The 13,933-nt window shown below is 53.1% G+C and overlaps 1 protein-coding gene across 4 annotated transcripts in view; it reads left to right on the plus strand.

The window, feature by feature from the left end:
* KAZN (kazrin, periplakin interacting protein) overlaps positions 1-13,933 on the plus strand; it is a 1,219,269-nt gene that overhangs the window by 1,017,118 nt on the left and 188,218 nt on the right. Inside the window, exon 1 of one of the 4 annotated variants that reach the window (XM_032758993.2) lies at positions 13,205-13,663. The exons of 2 other annotated variants lie outside the window; for them this stretch is intronic. In XM_032758993.2, coding sequence (XP_032614884.2) covers positions 13,456-13,663 — 208 coding nt within the window. In that variant the 5' untranslated portion in view covers positions 13,205-13,455. Of the gene's footprint in view, positions 1-13,204; positions 13,664-13,933 lie in introns of those variants that run through there. One more of the 4 variants, XM_032758998.2, reaches the window with a different exon arrangement.

Consider the following 13,933-nt stretch of genomic DNA (forward strand, 5'->3'; position numbering starts at 1 on the left):
AGATCAGCCTGGGCAACATGGTGAAACCCCATCTCTACTAAAAGTACAAAAGCTGGGCACGGTGGCGTGTGCTTGTCCCAGCTGCTCGGGAGGCTGAGACAAGAATCGCTTGCGTCTGGGAGGCGGAGGTTGCAGTGAGCCTAGACACTATTGCACTTCCTGCTTGCACAACAGAGTAAGACCTTGTCTCAAATAAATAAATAATGAATGAATGAATGAATGAATGAATGTCTGGCCCTGCCCTAATTACAACCAATTAGCCCCTGGCTCTCCAGAAGGCTCTGGGATGTCTGTGGCCTATGGATCTCCTGACCGGCTGCTCTTCTCCCTCCAAACATTCATTCCTGACCTTTAGCCATGAGTGGCTGTCATGAGATCTGTTTTCCCAGGAGTGCGAGTGAGCGCTCCATGCCCATCACAATGACAGAAAAGGACTTGATGTGCAGGGCTGGGCCTTCCCCGATGTGGGTGCCCTACCAACCCCTCCCTCTCAGGATCCGGTTCCTGGTCCGGGGCCCTTGGTGTCTCTTGATTCAGCCCAGGGTTTCTCACCCTCAACACTGCTGACACTTGGCACCAGATAATTCTTTGCTGTAGGAGGTCATTCTGTGCACCCACTAGATGCCAGGAGCAGTCCCCACCTCCCCAGTGTGACCAACAAAATGTCTCCAGATGTGCCAAATGTTTCCTAGGCATGGAGGGCAAAATTGCCCTCTGGTTGCAAACCACTGCTATCTGGAGTTTTGTCCAGGATATCCAGGAAGAGAGGAACTATGGCTCCAGCACAGAGACGCTGCAGAGCAGGGCTCAAAATCCCCAAACCATGGCCGGGCGCGGTGGCTCACGCTTGTAATCCCAGCACTTTGGGAGGCCGAGGCGGGCGGATCACGAGGTCAGGAGATCGAGACCATGGTGAAACCCCGTCTCTACTAAAAATACAAAAAATTAGTCAGGCGTGGTGGCGGGCGCCTGTAGTCCCAGCTACTCGGAGAGGCTGAGGCAGGAGAATGGTATGAACCTGGGAGGCGGAGCTTGCAGTGAGCCGAGATTGCGCCATTGCACTCCAGCCTGGGCGACAGAGCGAGACTCCGTCTCAAAAAAAAAAATCCCCAAACCTACATACAAGAGGTCCCAGAAGCAGTGAAGACGGGCGGCATGCTGAGCAAGAGGGGGCTCACCTAGCTCCTGCGGGTCATGGCCAGGCAGAAATTGTGGCCCAGCTTTTGGCGTATCCTAAGGCTTTCAAGAAAAGTCAGAAATCCTATCTTTTAAGTGAAATCTTCTGATTCTTAAATGTTGGCAACTGATGTGAATTGTTTAAAAAAACACTGTGGGAAAAACAAAATATGTCTGTGAGCCAAATGTGGGCTGCTAGCTGCAAGTTTTGCAACCTTTCCTACAGACCAAGCTTCCATCCCAGAGGCATGGGCAGCTCACACCACTCCTAAGCCTGCACAGTGCAGCAGTTTGAATCTTAGGCACCGTGAACAAGCTCCATGCCAGGCCTCTGAACCAGACAGACAGGCCCTGCCCCATGTTGGCCACTTCAAGTCCCTTCTGAGGTCCAATGCCAAGAAGTGAAAGGTTCTAAATTCCAAGGGAGAGAGAATATAGGAAGCACCCCAGGACTGAGGTCAGGAAGCCTGAACCCTTGCCCAGCTCTGTACTGATTTGCTGTGGGCCTAAGCAATCACTTTCCCTCTCCAGGCTTCAGTTTCTCCCTCTGCTGAATGTTTGTAGGATGATGAAAGAGAAGTGAGATTGAATTCATGCTCTCTATGTCCCTGGGACTTGATCGAGCACTTCCTGTTGGCAGTCCAGAGCCCCAGCTAACTTACCCAGTGCCCAGGGGGCATCCTTGTCCTTAGACTGACCTGGGCGGGGAAACGCTGACTCCACCTCCCAGCTCCGGCATCCTGCATTTCCGAGTGGGAAGTTTGGGTGGTCCCTGATGGACTCCTTCTCTGTGCAATGAGGTCATTAGGTGTCGGAAGCTGCTTCAGGTATGGAACCCACACCCTGTCACTGGGAGAGCCCACAGCCTTGTACCCTGCTGGCACTGATGGTGCAGCTCTGGAACGGTTCCCTAGCTAGGAGGTGCCCAGGGCCACAGGATGGCTCGGTGGGCAAGCCTGTACCTGGCTGGTCTGGAATCCCTAGGACAGTTTCCCAGTGGGCTCTGCAGCTGGGAGGAGGCTTGCTGGAGATGATAGGAGTAGAGGGGCTCTGGAAGATTGTTCTATCCAAGACCCTAATTTATACACGGGAAAACTGAAGCCATGAAAGGGAAAAGCCTCGGCCAGGCACGGTGGCTCACGCATGTAATCCAACACTTTGGGAGGCCGAGGCAGGTAGATCACCTGAGGTCAGGAGTTTGAGACCAGCCTGGCCAATATGATGGCACCCCATCTCTACTAAAAATACAAAAAATAGCTGGGTGTGGTGACAGGCGCCTGTAATCCCGCTACTTGGGAGGCTGAGGCAGGAGAATCACTTGAACCCAGGAGGCAGAGGTTGCAGTGATCACACGACTGCACTCCAGCCTGGGTAACAGAGCGAGACTCCATCTCAAAAAAAAAAAAAAAAAAAAGGAAAAAGGTCTTTCCAGGGCCACCCAGCCAACAGAACAAGCATCCAGGGCTCCTTCTAATCTGCCACATTGGAGTCTCCCAGGACTGGGCACTTGTGAGATGTAACAGACAGAAAGATGGACAGACCCCGGACATTGCCTTTCACTAATTGTGCTGGAGCAGCCAGGCAGGTCACGTACCGGGGTGAGGTAGCCAGAGGTAAGACGGTAGGGAGTGGAGGGGACCTACCACAGTGGGGGATGAGAGAATATGCTGTCAACATGTGGGATGGAATGGGGGTTTGATAATACCTCCTTCCCACCTCAGCCTCCCGAGTTGCTGAAATTACAGGTACACGCCACCATGCCCAGCTAATTTTCATATTTTTTGTAGAGACAGGGTTTCACCATGTTGCCCAGGCTGGTCTCCAACTCCTGGGCTCAAGCAATCCTGCTGCCTTGGCCTCCCAAAGTGCTGGGATTATAGATGTGAACCACCATGCCCAGCCTAATTTTTTGAAAAAGGTCAGGTGGAAACTAAAAATCTGAACTTTTGGTGTAAGTTATCCTAATGTTAAAATGTTGGCATCCAGTTTTAAAAAATTTGTTTACTAGAGTACTAGAAAAAGAAACCACACTCACAGGCCAGATGCGGCTCCACGGGCCACCAGAATGCAAGTCCTACTTCTCTCTTTTACCCTCGGTTTACTCCGTTTTAAAATGGGTATAAGAACAATGCCCTTCTCTCATAGGGCAGGTGGGGGATGAAACGAGCCAATGCCAGTCATACTGACTGGCTCACGGTAAATGGTAGCTATTGTTCTTTACTAAGACCTGAGACACTTGGCAAGATGGGGAGGGGCTGGAGTGATGGAAGGAGCTTGTTAAGGTTGGCACGGGCAACTGGGAGGCCCCCGAGCTAGAAATGAGAATCTTTAGGAGTGTGTGCTTGCGGTGTGCCTGGCACTGTGGGCATAGAGCAAGTTTAAACCCCTGCCCATGCCTTGTGTTTCAGGGGGAGTTGGGATTAGGCCCACCCAGCGGCTCTTGGGGTTGTACTTTACCCCAGGACTCCCTGAGTTCCCCTCCACTGGGCCCCTGATCTGGGAGAAACATTCCACTCCCAAAGGTCAAGTCTTTAAAAACAAAAAGAAGGCAGCGCCTTTCACATTTATCCAAACACATTTTTGCTTGTTTGTTTTAATGAGAAACTTGAGAGGGAAGATGCCAGTCCTTCCTACATATCTGTTCAACAAATCTGCCTCCCGAAACCAGTTCCAAAGATATTTAAATAACAATCCTGGGAAAAGAAGAATTTAGAACAAATTCTAATTAGTCCCGTCGGGACTAGGGGCCATTACAGATTTCTGCTCTGAGAACCCAGAGACCAGGGCCTAAGGTGACTTTCTGATGTCCAGAGTGCAGAACTCTCTGCCTTACTGTCTGGGCTTGGCCCATGCTGGGGCCACTGAGGGCAAGGTAAGGCCTGTTGCCAACCTTGCTGGGCGTCCTTGTAGCCACCAAAGCCCCTAACCTGCCTGTGCAGGGGCGATGGGGGCCCTGTGTGCTCTGCCTTGAGTTGGAGAAGCTAGGAGTCGCTCTGGCTGATGTGCCTGAGTTCTGGTGGGCGGGTAGAGAGGCGGGCAGAGCCCATAATTATGGTGAAAGCAGCCGCAGGCGTGTGCGGACAGGCCTCCTGGAGCCCAGGCAGGTGGCCTCCTGACAAGGGAGGGCCTCTGCATTTGGACTCTGGGTGCAGAAGACCGTCAGAATGGAGGAGGGGATGTTATGTAATTCCAACACCACAGCCACTGAAAACGTGACCTTGCCACGCTCCACTGCCTCCTTCCTCCCCACTCAGAGGGCATGAAGACCTAGCAGCCCTTCTGGGCAGGGCAGTGGCCCTCAGATGTCACAGCAACAGGGTCACCTGGAGGGCTGTGGAAACAGACTGTTAGGCCTCACCTCCTGGGTTTCTAATTCAGGAGGTCTGGGGTAGGGCCAAGAATTTGCATTCCTCCTCCATGCTCAGGAGAGATGCTGCTGCAGCTGATCAGGGGCCACACTTTGAGAACCGCTGCCCTAGGGCTTACCCGATTAGTCCCCCTGGCCCTTGATTTGCTGTACCCCCCTGGGCAAGTGTCTGCCTCTCCGGGCTTTGCATTTCTCACCCACCAACAGGAGAAAAGCCAGCTTTGTCTTTGAACAGCTAAACCCCCATCGGTGTTGGGATGCCTAATTACTATTTGCAGGTAGCACAGAGATCTTCCCAGGAAAGGCCCAGGCACGACTACACAGGGGTTCTTACTCTATCGTTCCAACTTCCTTGTAGCCACTGGGGGAGATGAGTTTCTCTAGGAGAAATGGGCACTTTAAGCCTTAAAGGGACAGGACAGGCCAGGCCAGCATCCTTGGACCTCACCGCTGACCCAGCAAGAATCTGGAAGCAGTTCCCTAGCCTGATCTTTGGGGTCATTTTGTTGCCTTCGAGAATGGGTGTCAGGGGCTCCATCACAGTCCCATTGATAATGGCATAATGGTTAAGAGAACAGGTTCTGGAGCCATAACTTTCTAAGTTTGAATCCCAGCTCCACCTTATACTAGCTGTGTGACCTGGAGCAACCTGCTTAACCTCTCTGAACCTTGGATCCCTCACTGATAAAATGAGGATAGTAATAGCACTTACATAGTAATAGTACTTACACAGTACTTCTGGGGATGAAAATGAGCTAATATTGGCCGGGCGTGGTGGCTCACACCCGTAATCCCAGCACTTTGGGAGGCCGAGGCAGGCAGATCACCTGAGGTCAGGAGTTCGAGACCAGCCTCAACATGGAGAAACCCCGTCTCTACTAAAAATACAAAATTGGCCGGGCATGGTGGTGCATGCCTGTAATCCCAGCTACTTGAGAGGCTGAGGCAGGAGAATTGCTTGAACCTGGGAGGCGGAGGTTGTGGTGAGCCAAGATGGCGCCATTGCACTGCAGCCTGGGCAACAAGAGCAAAACTCCATCTCAAAAAAAAAAAGAAAAAAAGAAAAGAAAATGAGCTAATATGTGTAAACTGCTCTGTCTACTATTAATAGCTCTTAACAATAATGATTATATATCTGTGCATTGATTAATTAAATGATAACTTTTAAGTAAGGAGTCTCTAGCACAGTGCCTGGCATAGAGGTGGCAGTGCTCAGTAAACAGCAACTGTTATTCTTTTCTTGGGCCCCTTGCTGGCCCCTGGCCCTCTGTGTCTCTCAAATCACACACAGGAAATGGAGACACAGGGTCTGAAAATTGCAGTGGTGAACATAGTGTCACTATTCCCAGAGCCAAGGGTCCCAGCTGGGGAAAAAGAAGTTCCGCTAGTAGCCACCGGGGGCAGCAGAGGACACATCCTGCCCAGCAGCGCTGCTGAGGGTTCCCTCTGAGTCCCCCTTGTTTATGAAGAATGAGGAGGTGACTGTTCCCCCCTGCCCACAGGCATGCATTCTCCATAACCCCTGATGTGGAAGGCAGTTCCACAGAGAACACCCCTCAATTCTGAGAGTTAGACTTCCAACACTGCCTTTTTCAGCCACATCACCATGGATAAGTCCTTTCGTCTCCCTAAACCTCTGTTTTCTCATCTGGAACCTGGGGATAGAGTGGCTTGGCGGGTTGAATGAGCTGGAAAACACAGCCCCTGGACTGATGTCAGTGCTCAGGAAATGACACCTATGGCCAAGGCAGCATCATGACTATGAGTATAGACCTTGCAGCCGGACTACATGGGCTTTAGTCCTGCTTCCATCACTTACTGGCTGTGTGACTTTGGGTAAGTGACTTGACCTCTCTGTGTCTGTTTCCTCATCTGTAAAGTGGGGATGATAATAATAGTACACTTACCTCTCTGGGTTGTAGGGAGGATTAAATTAATATGCAAAATTCTTAGAACACTGCCTGGCACATAGTAAGTGGTATGTAAATGTTTGCCATTATTATTATTTGTAGTATTTTCACTGTTGTTCTTTTTCTTTTTTTTTTTTTTTTTTTTGACAGTCTCGCTTTGTTACCCAGGCTGAAATGCAGTGGCATGATCTCGGTGCACTGCAGCCTCCACCTCCTGGGTTCAAGCGATTCTCCTGCCTCAACCTCCCAAGTAGCTGGGATTACAGGTGTGCGCCACCATGCCCAATTTGTTTTTGTATTTTTAGTAGAGATGGGGTTTCACCATGTTGGCCAGGCTGATCTTGAACTCCTGACCTCAGGTGATCTGCCCACCTTGGCCTCCCAAACTGCTGGGATTACAGGTGTGAGCCACCACACCCAGTCTATTCTTTTAATTCTGAATCAGCTGCAACATTTTAACTTTCTGCAGAAACTTTCCTACTTGAAATGAACTCTTCAAAAAGGGACTTACAAAAGGTGAGATGTGGCCCCTGGATAAGGAAGGACTTTATTATTTTGTTACAATTAAGAATCTAACTTGGGGCCCATTGTGGTGGCTCATACCTGTAATTCTAGTGCTTTGGGAGGCTAAGGTAGGAGGACCACTTGATGACAGGAGTTTGAGGCAGCTTGGGCAACAGAGTGAGACCCTATCTCTACAAAAAATTTAAAAATTAGCTGGGCATAGTGGTGGCACACCTGTGGTCCTAGGTACTCGGGAGACAGGCGGAAGGATGGCTTGAGCCCAGGAGTTTGAGGCTTCGCAGTGAGCCATTATCACACCACTGCATTCTAGGCTGGGTGACAAGCAAGACCTTGTCTCAAAAAAAAAAAAAAAAAAAAAAATTTAATTTGGGGCTCATGACAGTCCAACAGGCAGTGCATGAAGGCAGGTCCACCTGACACCTTGAACTCTGTGAAATTGCTTTAATGGCCTGTTCTGCCCAAGGACTGGGCTAAGCTCTGCCTCTAGGAGAAGCCCTTTGCAAGGCCCTGGAGGAGATCAGGATCTCTGCCAGGTCATTTGGGGACCTGGGAAAACCATCAGAGGGTATCGGTGAGCCCGTGACAGGCCCACAAAAGTCTCCAGCCTCACCAGGACAGATGGCAGGATTGATCCCGAGTAAAATCCTCACCCTCCCAAGGGCAAAGGTCTAAATAGGTTTGGGGGAAAATCCAGCTCTAATCCTTCCTGATGCACCTGGGGTCCCAGAGTCCTGCTGGGATGGCCGAGGGAAGAAGAGGAGATCAGCACCATCCCTGCTGGTGGCCTCAGCGACGAAGGCGGCCCAGGGGCTGCCAAAGGGCTTCCAAGTCACTTTGGAGCCCCCAGGAGTGGACTGAGATGGCAGTCTCCATAGAGATAGCAGGGAGTGTGTCCCACTCGGAAGCCGTGGGCGGGTCACTCCGGCCTCCTCTGGGAATGTTTCACTAGCCCAGTTTTTGAGGATTTACCCTATGCCAGGCCCCGTGCAGAGCTTTTTATGTGTGCCTCATCTCCTGAAGGTCCTTGCCACAACCCGACAAGTAGTGACCACGATCATTTCCCTTTTTACGGATGGAGAACCTGAGGATTCCAGGGATGAAATCATCCAGGGATGAAATCACACGCTGGTGACTTGCGTCCTGGCCTCTCTGCTTCTAGAGACTGTGTCCCCAACCCACTGGGTGGGCAGCTTCCAAGATGACCCCAATGATCCCGCCTCCTGGTATCCACCTCAGTTTGTCTTCTCTCCTAGATTGTGGGTGAGATCTAAATGTACTTCTTTTTTTCTTTCTTTCTTTCTTTTTTTTCTTTTTTTGAGATGGAGTCTCGCTCTGTCGCCCAGGCTGCAGTGCAGTGGCGCGATCTCGGCTCACTGCAACCTCCGCCTCCCAGGTTCAAATGATTCTGCTGCCTCAGCCTCCTGAGTAGCTGGGATGACGGGCGTGTTCCACCACACCTGGCTCACTTTTGTATTTTTAGGAGAGACAGCGTTTCACCATGTTGGCCAGGCTGGTCTCGAACACCTGACCTCAGGCGATCCACCCACCTCGGCCTCCCAAAGTGCTGGGATTACAGCCATGAGCCACCGCGCCCCTCCCGAGGCACTTTTTCATGGTCACACACAGCAAGAGATCCTGGCATCGTGGCTGAGATCTTCATACCCCCTGGAAAGTTTCACCAGGAGTTACAAAACTATGGGGTGTGACAAAACTGCATCTTCCAGGAATCAAGAGTTACTGCTTTGTCTTAGCTAGAGGTGTTTGGAGATAGTAACATGTTGGCTGGAAGATCTCAGTAAAACATCTTCTACAAATAGAAACAACAACATTTGGGTCAATGATGGATCGATCGCATAGCTGATGATGGTCCCATAAGATTATACTGTATTTTTACTGTAGTTTTGCTGTTGAGATATGTTTAGATATATAAAAACTTACCATCATGTTACAATTATCTATAGTATTCAGTACAGTAACATGCTATACACAGGAGCAATAGACTATACCACATAGCCTAGGTGTGTAGTAGCTATCTCGTGTAGGTTGGGTAAGTACGCTCTATGATGTTTGCACAATGACAAAATTGCCTACCAATGCATTTCCCAGAACGTCATTCTGCCTCTGTCCCTGTCCCTGTCATTAAGTGATGCATGACTATTTTAAAATCATATCCAAATCGGGGGTGGGGGGGCATGGAAAGGGAAAGATTTCAGTGGGCACAAATATTCAACTTTAAGCAGACACCAAACATAATGGGGTCTCTTAATACCATGTTTCTGGGTTTTGTTCCTTAAGCCAAATCTATCTTGTAGTCTTCTTCAGTGATCTAAAGCATGTTCCCCTGGGAATGAGGGGACACTGTGAATGGGACCTGCACTGATGCCTATGTCTGCAGCCTCTTTTCTGTTTTTTTTGGGTGGCGCCCTGTCCAGCCTGAGGTCAGGGTCATGGGGACCCTGTCTGGCCTCAGAGCCCACAGCCAGAGCAGCCTCCTCACCCCCTGTCTGGACTGCTCCTTTCCCCTCTGAAGTCACACTATGCCTCTGCTCTTTAAAATGAGTTGCTGGGAGGACTGGATGAGGACACCTCCTGCTGTCTTTCTGGACCCCCAAATCCTCCCTTCCTGCTGCTCCACGGAGGCTGGACACAGTGTGCCCTGGAGCAGGACAGAGCGAGCCAAGTTATATCCAGCCTCAATTTCCAGCATCTCCCAGGGGACCTGGGAAGGTCTCCTGGGAGTAGAACTGGCTACATAATTGGTAGGTCCCAATGTTCAAAAATAATTAAGAATTTCCAGGCAACAACAGCAAAGCATTCACCCAAGCTCCAGGCCCTTCTGAGCACGGGGCCCAGTGTGACCACACAGGTCACATGCCCAGAAGCTGGCTCTGCAAAGGGGTCTCCTCTAAACCCCCCTGGAGTTATCATTTGTGTAGGACCTGCCCAAGCCACTCAGGGCAGAAAATAGGTTGGTTAGTCCTTGGCTCCAGGGTCTCCTGGTGCAGAACTGAGCAGAAACATCTCCTGGGCCCAGGGCGTCCTCATAAATGCACCTCAAGCTGTTTTTAATATACCTCCCCACCCAAGACAGATGGGTTTCTGATAGGCTCCTGACTGCCACTATAGCCACAGACTTGCCAGCTAGCAGAGTTGAGAGCAGGGACAGTGAGGGGCTACAGCTGAGTAAGGGGGGCATGGGCAGCCTGGGAACCTCCAGAAAACTGGAGAAGGTGGACCCCACTGCCATCTGCAGTCCTGGGCCTGAGTGTGCAACGCACACACACACATTCACACAGAGCCACGGCCAAACTGCACTGAGTAAAAGTTGCAGAGGGAAGTCCCCAGGGCTGTGGCCTTTCGAAGCAGCTTGGATGATTGAAAAGTAACTAGGACGTATGTGCACTTCGGGAGGTTGCAGAGGGGACCAGTGACGGTAGCCGTGAAATGGTCCCTGGTGGCCAATGGGCTAGATAAAGACTTTTAGATATGTTTACTTTCTTCTTCCTCCATCTCCTCTTCCTCCCTTTCCTTCTTAAGTTTTAAAGAGTTGCTAATATTTCAAATTTAGATTTCACATAAAAATCCATAATCCTAGTAGCTCTAAACAAACAAAAAAAAGTAGAACATCTGATAACAGTAAGACTACATTCCTGCCTGACAACAATCTACAGCCTCCTCCACAGGGGCCGGTGGCCTCATTTGCCACAGTCCCCACCAACCTAATGTCTCTCTGATACCAAATCCAAGTGACAGGAGCTACATACACATACTTGTGCTGGGTTTTGTTTGTTGGGTTTCGTTGTTGTTGTTGTTGTTTGTTTTTTGAGACTGGGTCTCACTCTGTTGCCTAGCCTGGAGTGTGGTGGCACAATCTCGGCTATCTGCAGCCTCCACCTCCCAGGTTCAAGCGATTCCCCTGCCCCAGCCTCCTCAGTAGCTGGGATTACAGGTGTGCGCCACCGCTCCCGGCTAATTTTTGTATTTTTAGTAGAGACGGGGTTTCACCATATTGTCCAGGCTGGTCTTGAACTCTTGAGCTCAAGTCATCCACCCTCCTCGGCCTCCCAAAGTGCTGGGATTCCAGGCGTGAGCCACCATGCCCAGCCAGGTGCTATTTTTTTCTTGTCATGGAGTTAAGAGGAAAGCACATGTCTCTATCAAAAGTATAGTTCATGTACTTCAAGAAATACGTGAAAGAGAAAGAAATATGTGAAAGAGTATGTTTCTTTGCGGAAGTGAAAAGTCTTCCTAAGTGTTTAATATGCCGAGAGTGTTTAAGTCAAAATAATACAACATAAATGCCCTTATGAAATAAACCACAGTAGCCCCTGCTCAACCCAGCTCACTCATTTATATTCCCAGGCAGGTCCCTGAAGGTAACTCAGACAGTCCTGGACCAGATTCTCCAGGATGCAGGGGCTGGCAAGGGCATTCCTAGCTTCTCCGCTCTCGGGCACTCAGAGCAATCATTCTTTTGTTCTGCTCTGTCTGTTATCTCAGTAAAGGAGAGGAATTAGGGGATTCCCAGCATCTCTGGTCACTTGGTGTGGTATCAGTTTCCTTCCTCCTGGAAAAGTGGTGCGGGTACTTTTCTTCCACAGCTGGGAGCACCCAGCACTTCGCATGCCACTCTGCCCTCCTCTGGGCAGTTAAAAGTGCACTTTGGGAGGCCGAGGTGGGTGCATCACAAGGTCAGGAGTTCAAGACCAGCCTGACCAATATGGTGAAACCCTGTCTCTACTGAAAATACAAAAATTAGCCAGGCATGGTGGCAGGCACCTGTAATCCCAGCTACTCAGGAGGCTGAGGCAGGAGAATCGCTTGAACCTAGGAGGCGGAAGTTGCAGTGAGCCGAGATCACACCACCGCACTCCAGCCTGGGTGACAGAGCGAAACTCTGTCTCAAAAAAAAAAAAAAAAAAGTGCCAGCTAGACAGGGCAGGGGTTCTAAGGCAGCCTCTGCAGCTGGGCCAGTTTCCATCATTGGGAAGGTGAGGATGCGGGGGCGGGGGGAAGCTGGGAAGGCCCTGATAGTTGGTGGCCAGGCCACTGTGGTTGCTGAGAGCCAGGGCTTCTGACCCATGGGCAGGAAACTGCTCCTAAAAGGTTTTGTAGACTTAAGGGAAAGTAATTTGGTTGTCACAGCTTGTTGGAGAGCCATAGGCCAGTGACCTAGAAATTTGCACATCTCAGGCCTGGGCCAGTGGGAGCCTCAGGTTACAGAGCCAGGCCTGGGCAGGGTAGGGTTGCCAGCATGCTGCCTACAAGGTGAGGCTGGGGGCTCCATGAGTGTGTGACTGACTCCTTACCTGGCTGTGTAGCCTCAGCTCCCGCGTGTCTACAACGGGGGGGAAACTGGACCTGCCTTCTGGGGCTGTAAGGAGATAATTAGTCTTTCTAAAGAGCACCGTGATCCCCAGATCAAAGGGGGCTCAGAGCTGCACACTTACTTCACAGGAGCACTGCCAGCCTGAACACCCACTCCAGCGGGTGGGTTCTGTTGTGCAGACCCTCCAAGGTGCCACTTCCTACAGGGTTTGCCTGGCCTTGTCACTGTTCCCCCCACCTACTCCCAGGGTGGCTCTGGCCTCCCCTGCCAATGGCTGCCATTGTTGGAGAGTTCATGGGCGGCACTGATAATGAACAGCGGGGAATTACTAATGCCTAACTCATAGATGGGGAAACTGAGGCTGGGGAAGTGAGGTGAAGTCACAGGGCCTCCCACCAGATCTCAGCTCCCTCGCGATCTCCCCCACCAGACGGTGCGTGCACTCAGCATTCCCCTCACTTAGAGGATGGCCGGTCACACGCAAAGATAAGCGAAGGAAAGGTCCCGGGGCTGCTCCCCTGCCCGCCCACTCTTTCTGACCTCTCCCAGCCGGCTGTGGGGACCTCGGCTCTCGGCAAGGCTGTCGCAGGGTGTCAGGAGAGGAGAGAGACGCAGCAAAGTGGGGTGCTAGGCAGAGGCCAGGGGCTGTCAAAGACCGGGGCTCGAGTCCCGCCACAGCCGCGCCTGTGACATCGGCCATCTTTCTGACCCTCCGTGTCCCCGGGAATGACCGCGTCGGGGATGCACCGAGTGGCGGGAGCCGGGCGCACAATGGGGCGACGCGGCGGCGCTCCCGGGGCACTGGGGCCAGTCTGGGCGCCGCGGCGGGGCGGGGGCGGGGGCGGGGCGGGGGCGGGGCGAGCCTCGGCAGTCGCCAGCCCGGAAGGAGCGGGAGGAGGAGCCGCGGGACTGGGAGCCGTTCCCACGTGAGAGGCTCCGCGGCCGAATTCCTCGCGTGCAGCAGCCGCGGACCGCCCCGCGTCCGGCCGGACGGAGAGCCCTGGTCCGGCGCGCGCAGGCGGCGGACGGGAGGCGGGGCCGGCGCTCGGCTGCGCCCCGATGCGGCGGCGACCTCCGGAGCTGTGAGCCCGGCGCGCGCCGTCGGAGCCCCTCGCGCAGCCGCGGGCAGCGCCCCCCGGGCAACCGGCATGCGGGCGGCCGACTCGGGCTCGTGGGAGCGCGTCCGCCAGCTCGCGGCGCAGGGAGAGCCGGCGCCTTCCTGCGGGGCGGGGGCCGGGCCCGGGCGGCCCCCGGGACCTGCAGCCTGCGAGCAGTGCGTGGACGCGGCGGGGCCCGGCGATCGGCCCCGCGCCGGGGTTCCCCTGGTCCGAGCGGATGGCGACTGCAGCCAGCCCGGTAGGTGCGCGCGGGGCGGGGCGGGCGGCGCGGACACAGGCCCGGGAGCCGCCGGGGCCCGGCGCGCGAGGGCGCTCGGAGCCGGGATCGGGAAGCCGCTGGTGGCAAAGTTCTCGCAGCGCGCGGAGCCCCGAGCCCCGGACGGGTGCAGCGGGAGGCGCGCGGGACGCAGAGTGAGTTCCTGGGCGTGGGGACCGGGGCTCGGGGGTTGCACCGGGGGGCCAGGGCCGCGCTTGCCGGAGCCGGGCGATCCCGCGGCGCCTGGAGACC

The sequence above is a fragment of the Hylobates moloch genome, unplaced genomic scaffold (genome assembly GCF_009828535.3).
Source record: "Hylobates moloch isolate HMO894 unplaced genomic scaffold, HMol_V3 SCAFFOLD_9, whole genome shotgun sequence".
NCBI lineage: Eukaryota > Metazoa > Chordata > Mammalia > Primates > Hylobatidae > Hylobates > Hylobates moloch.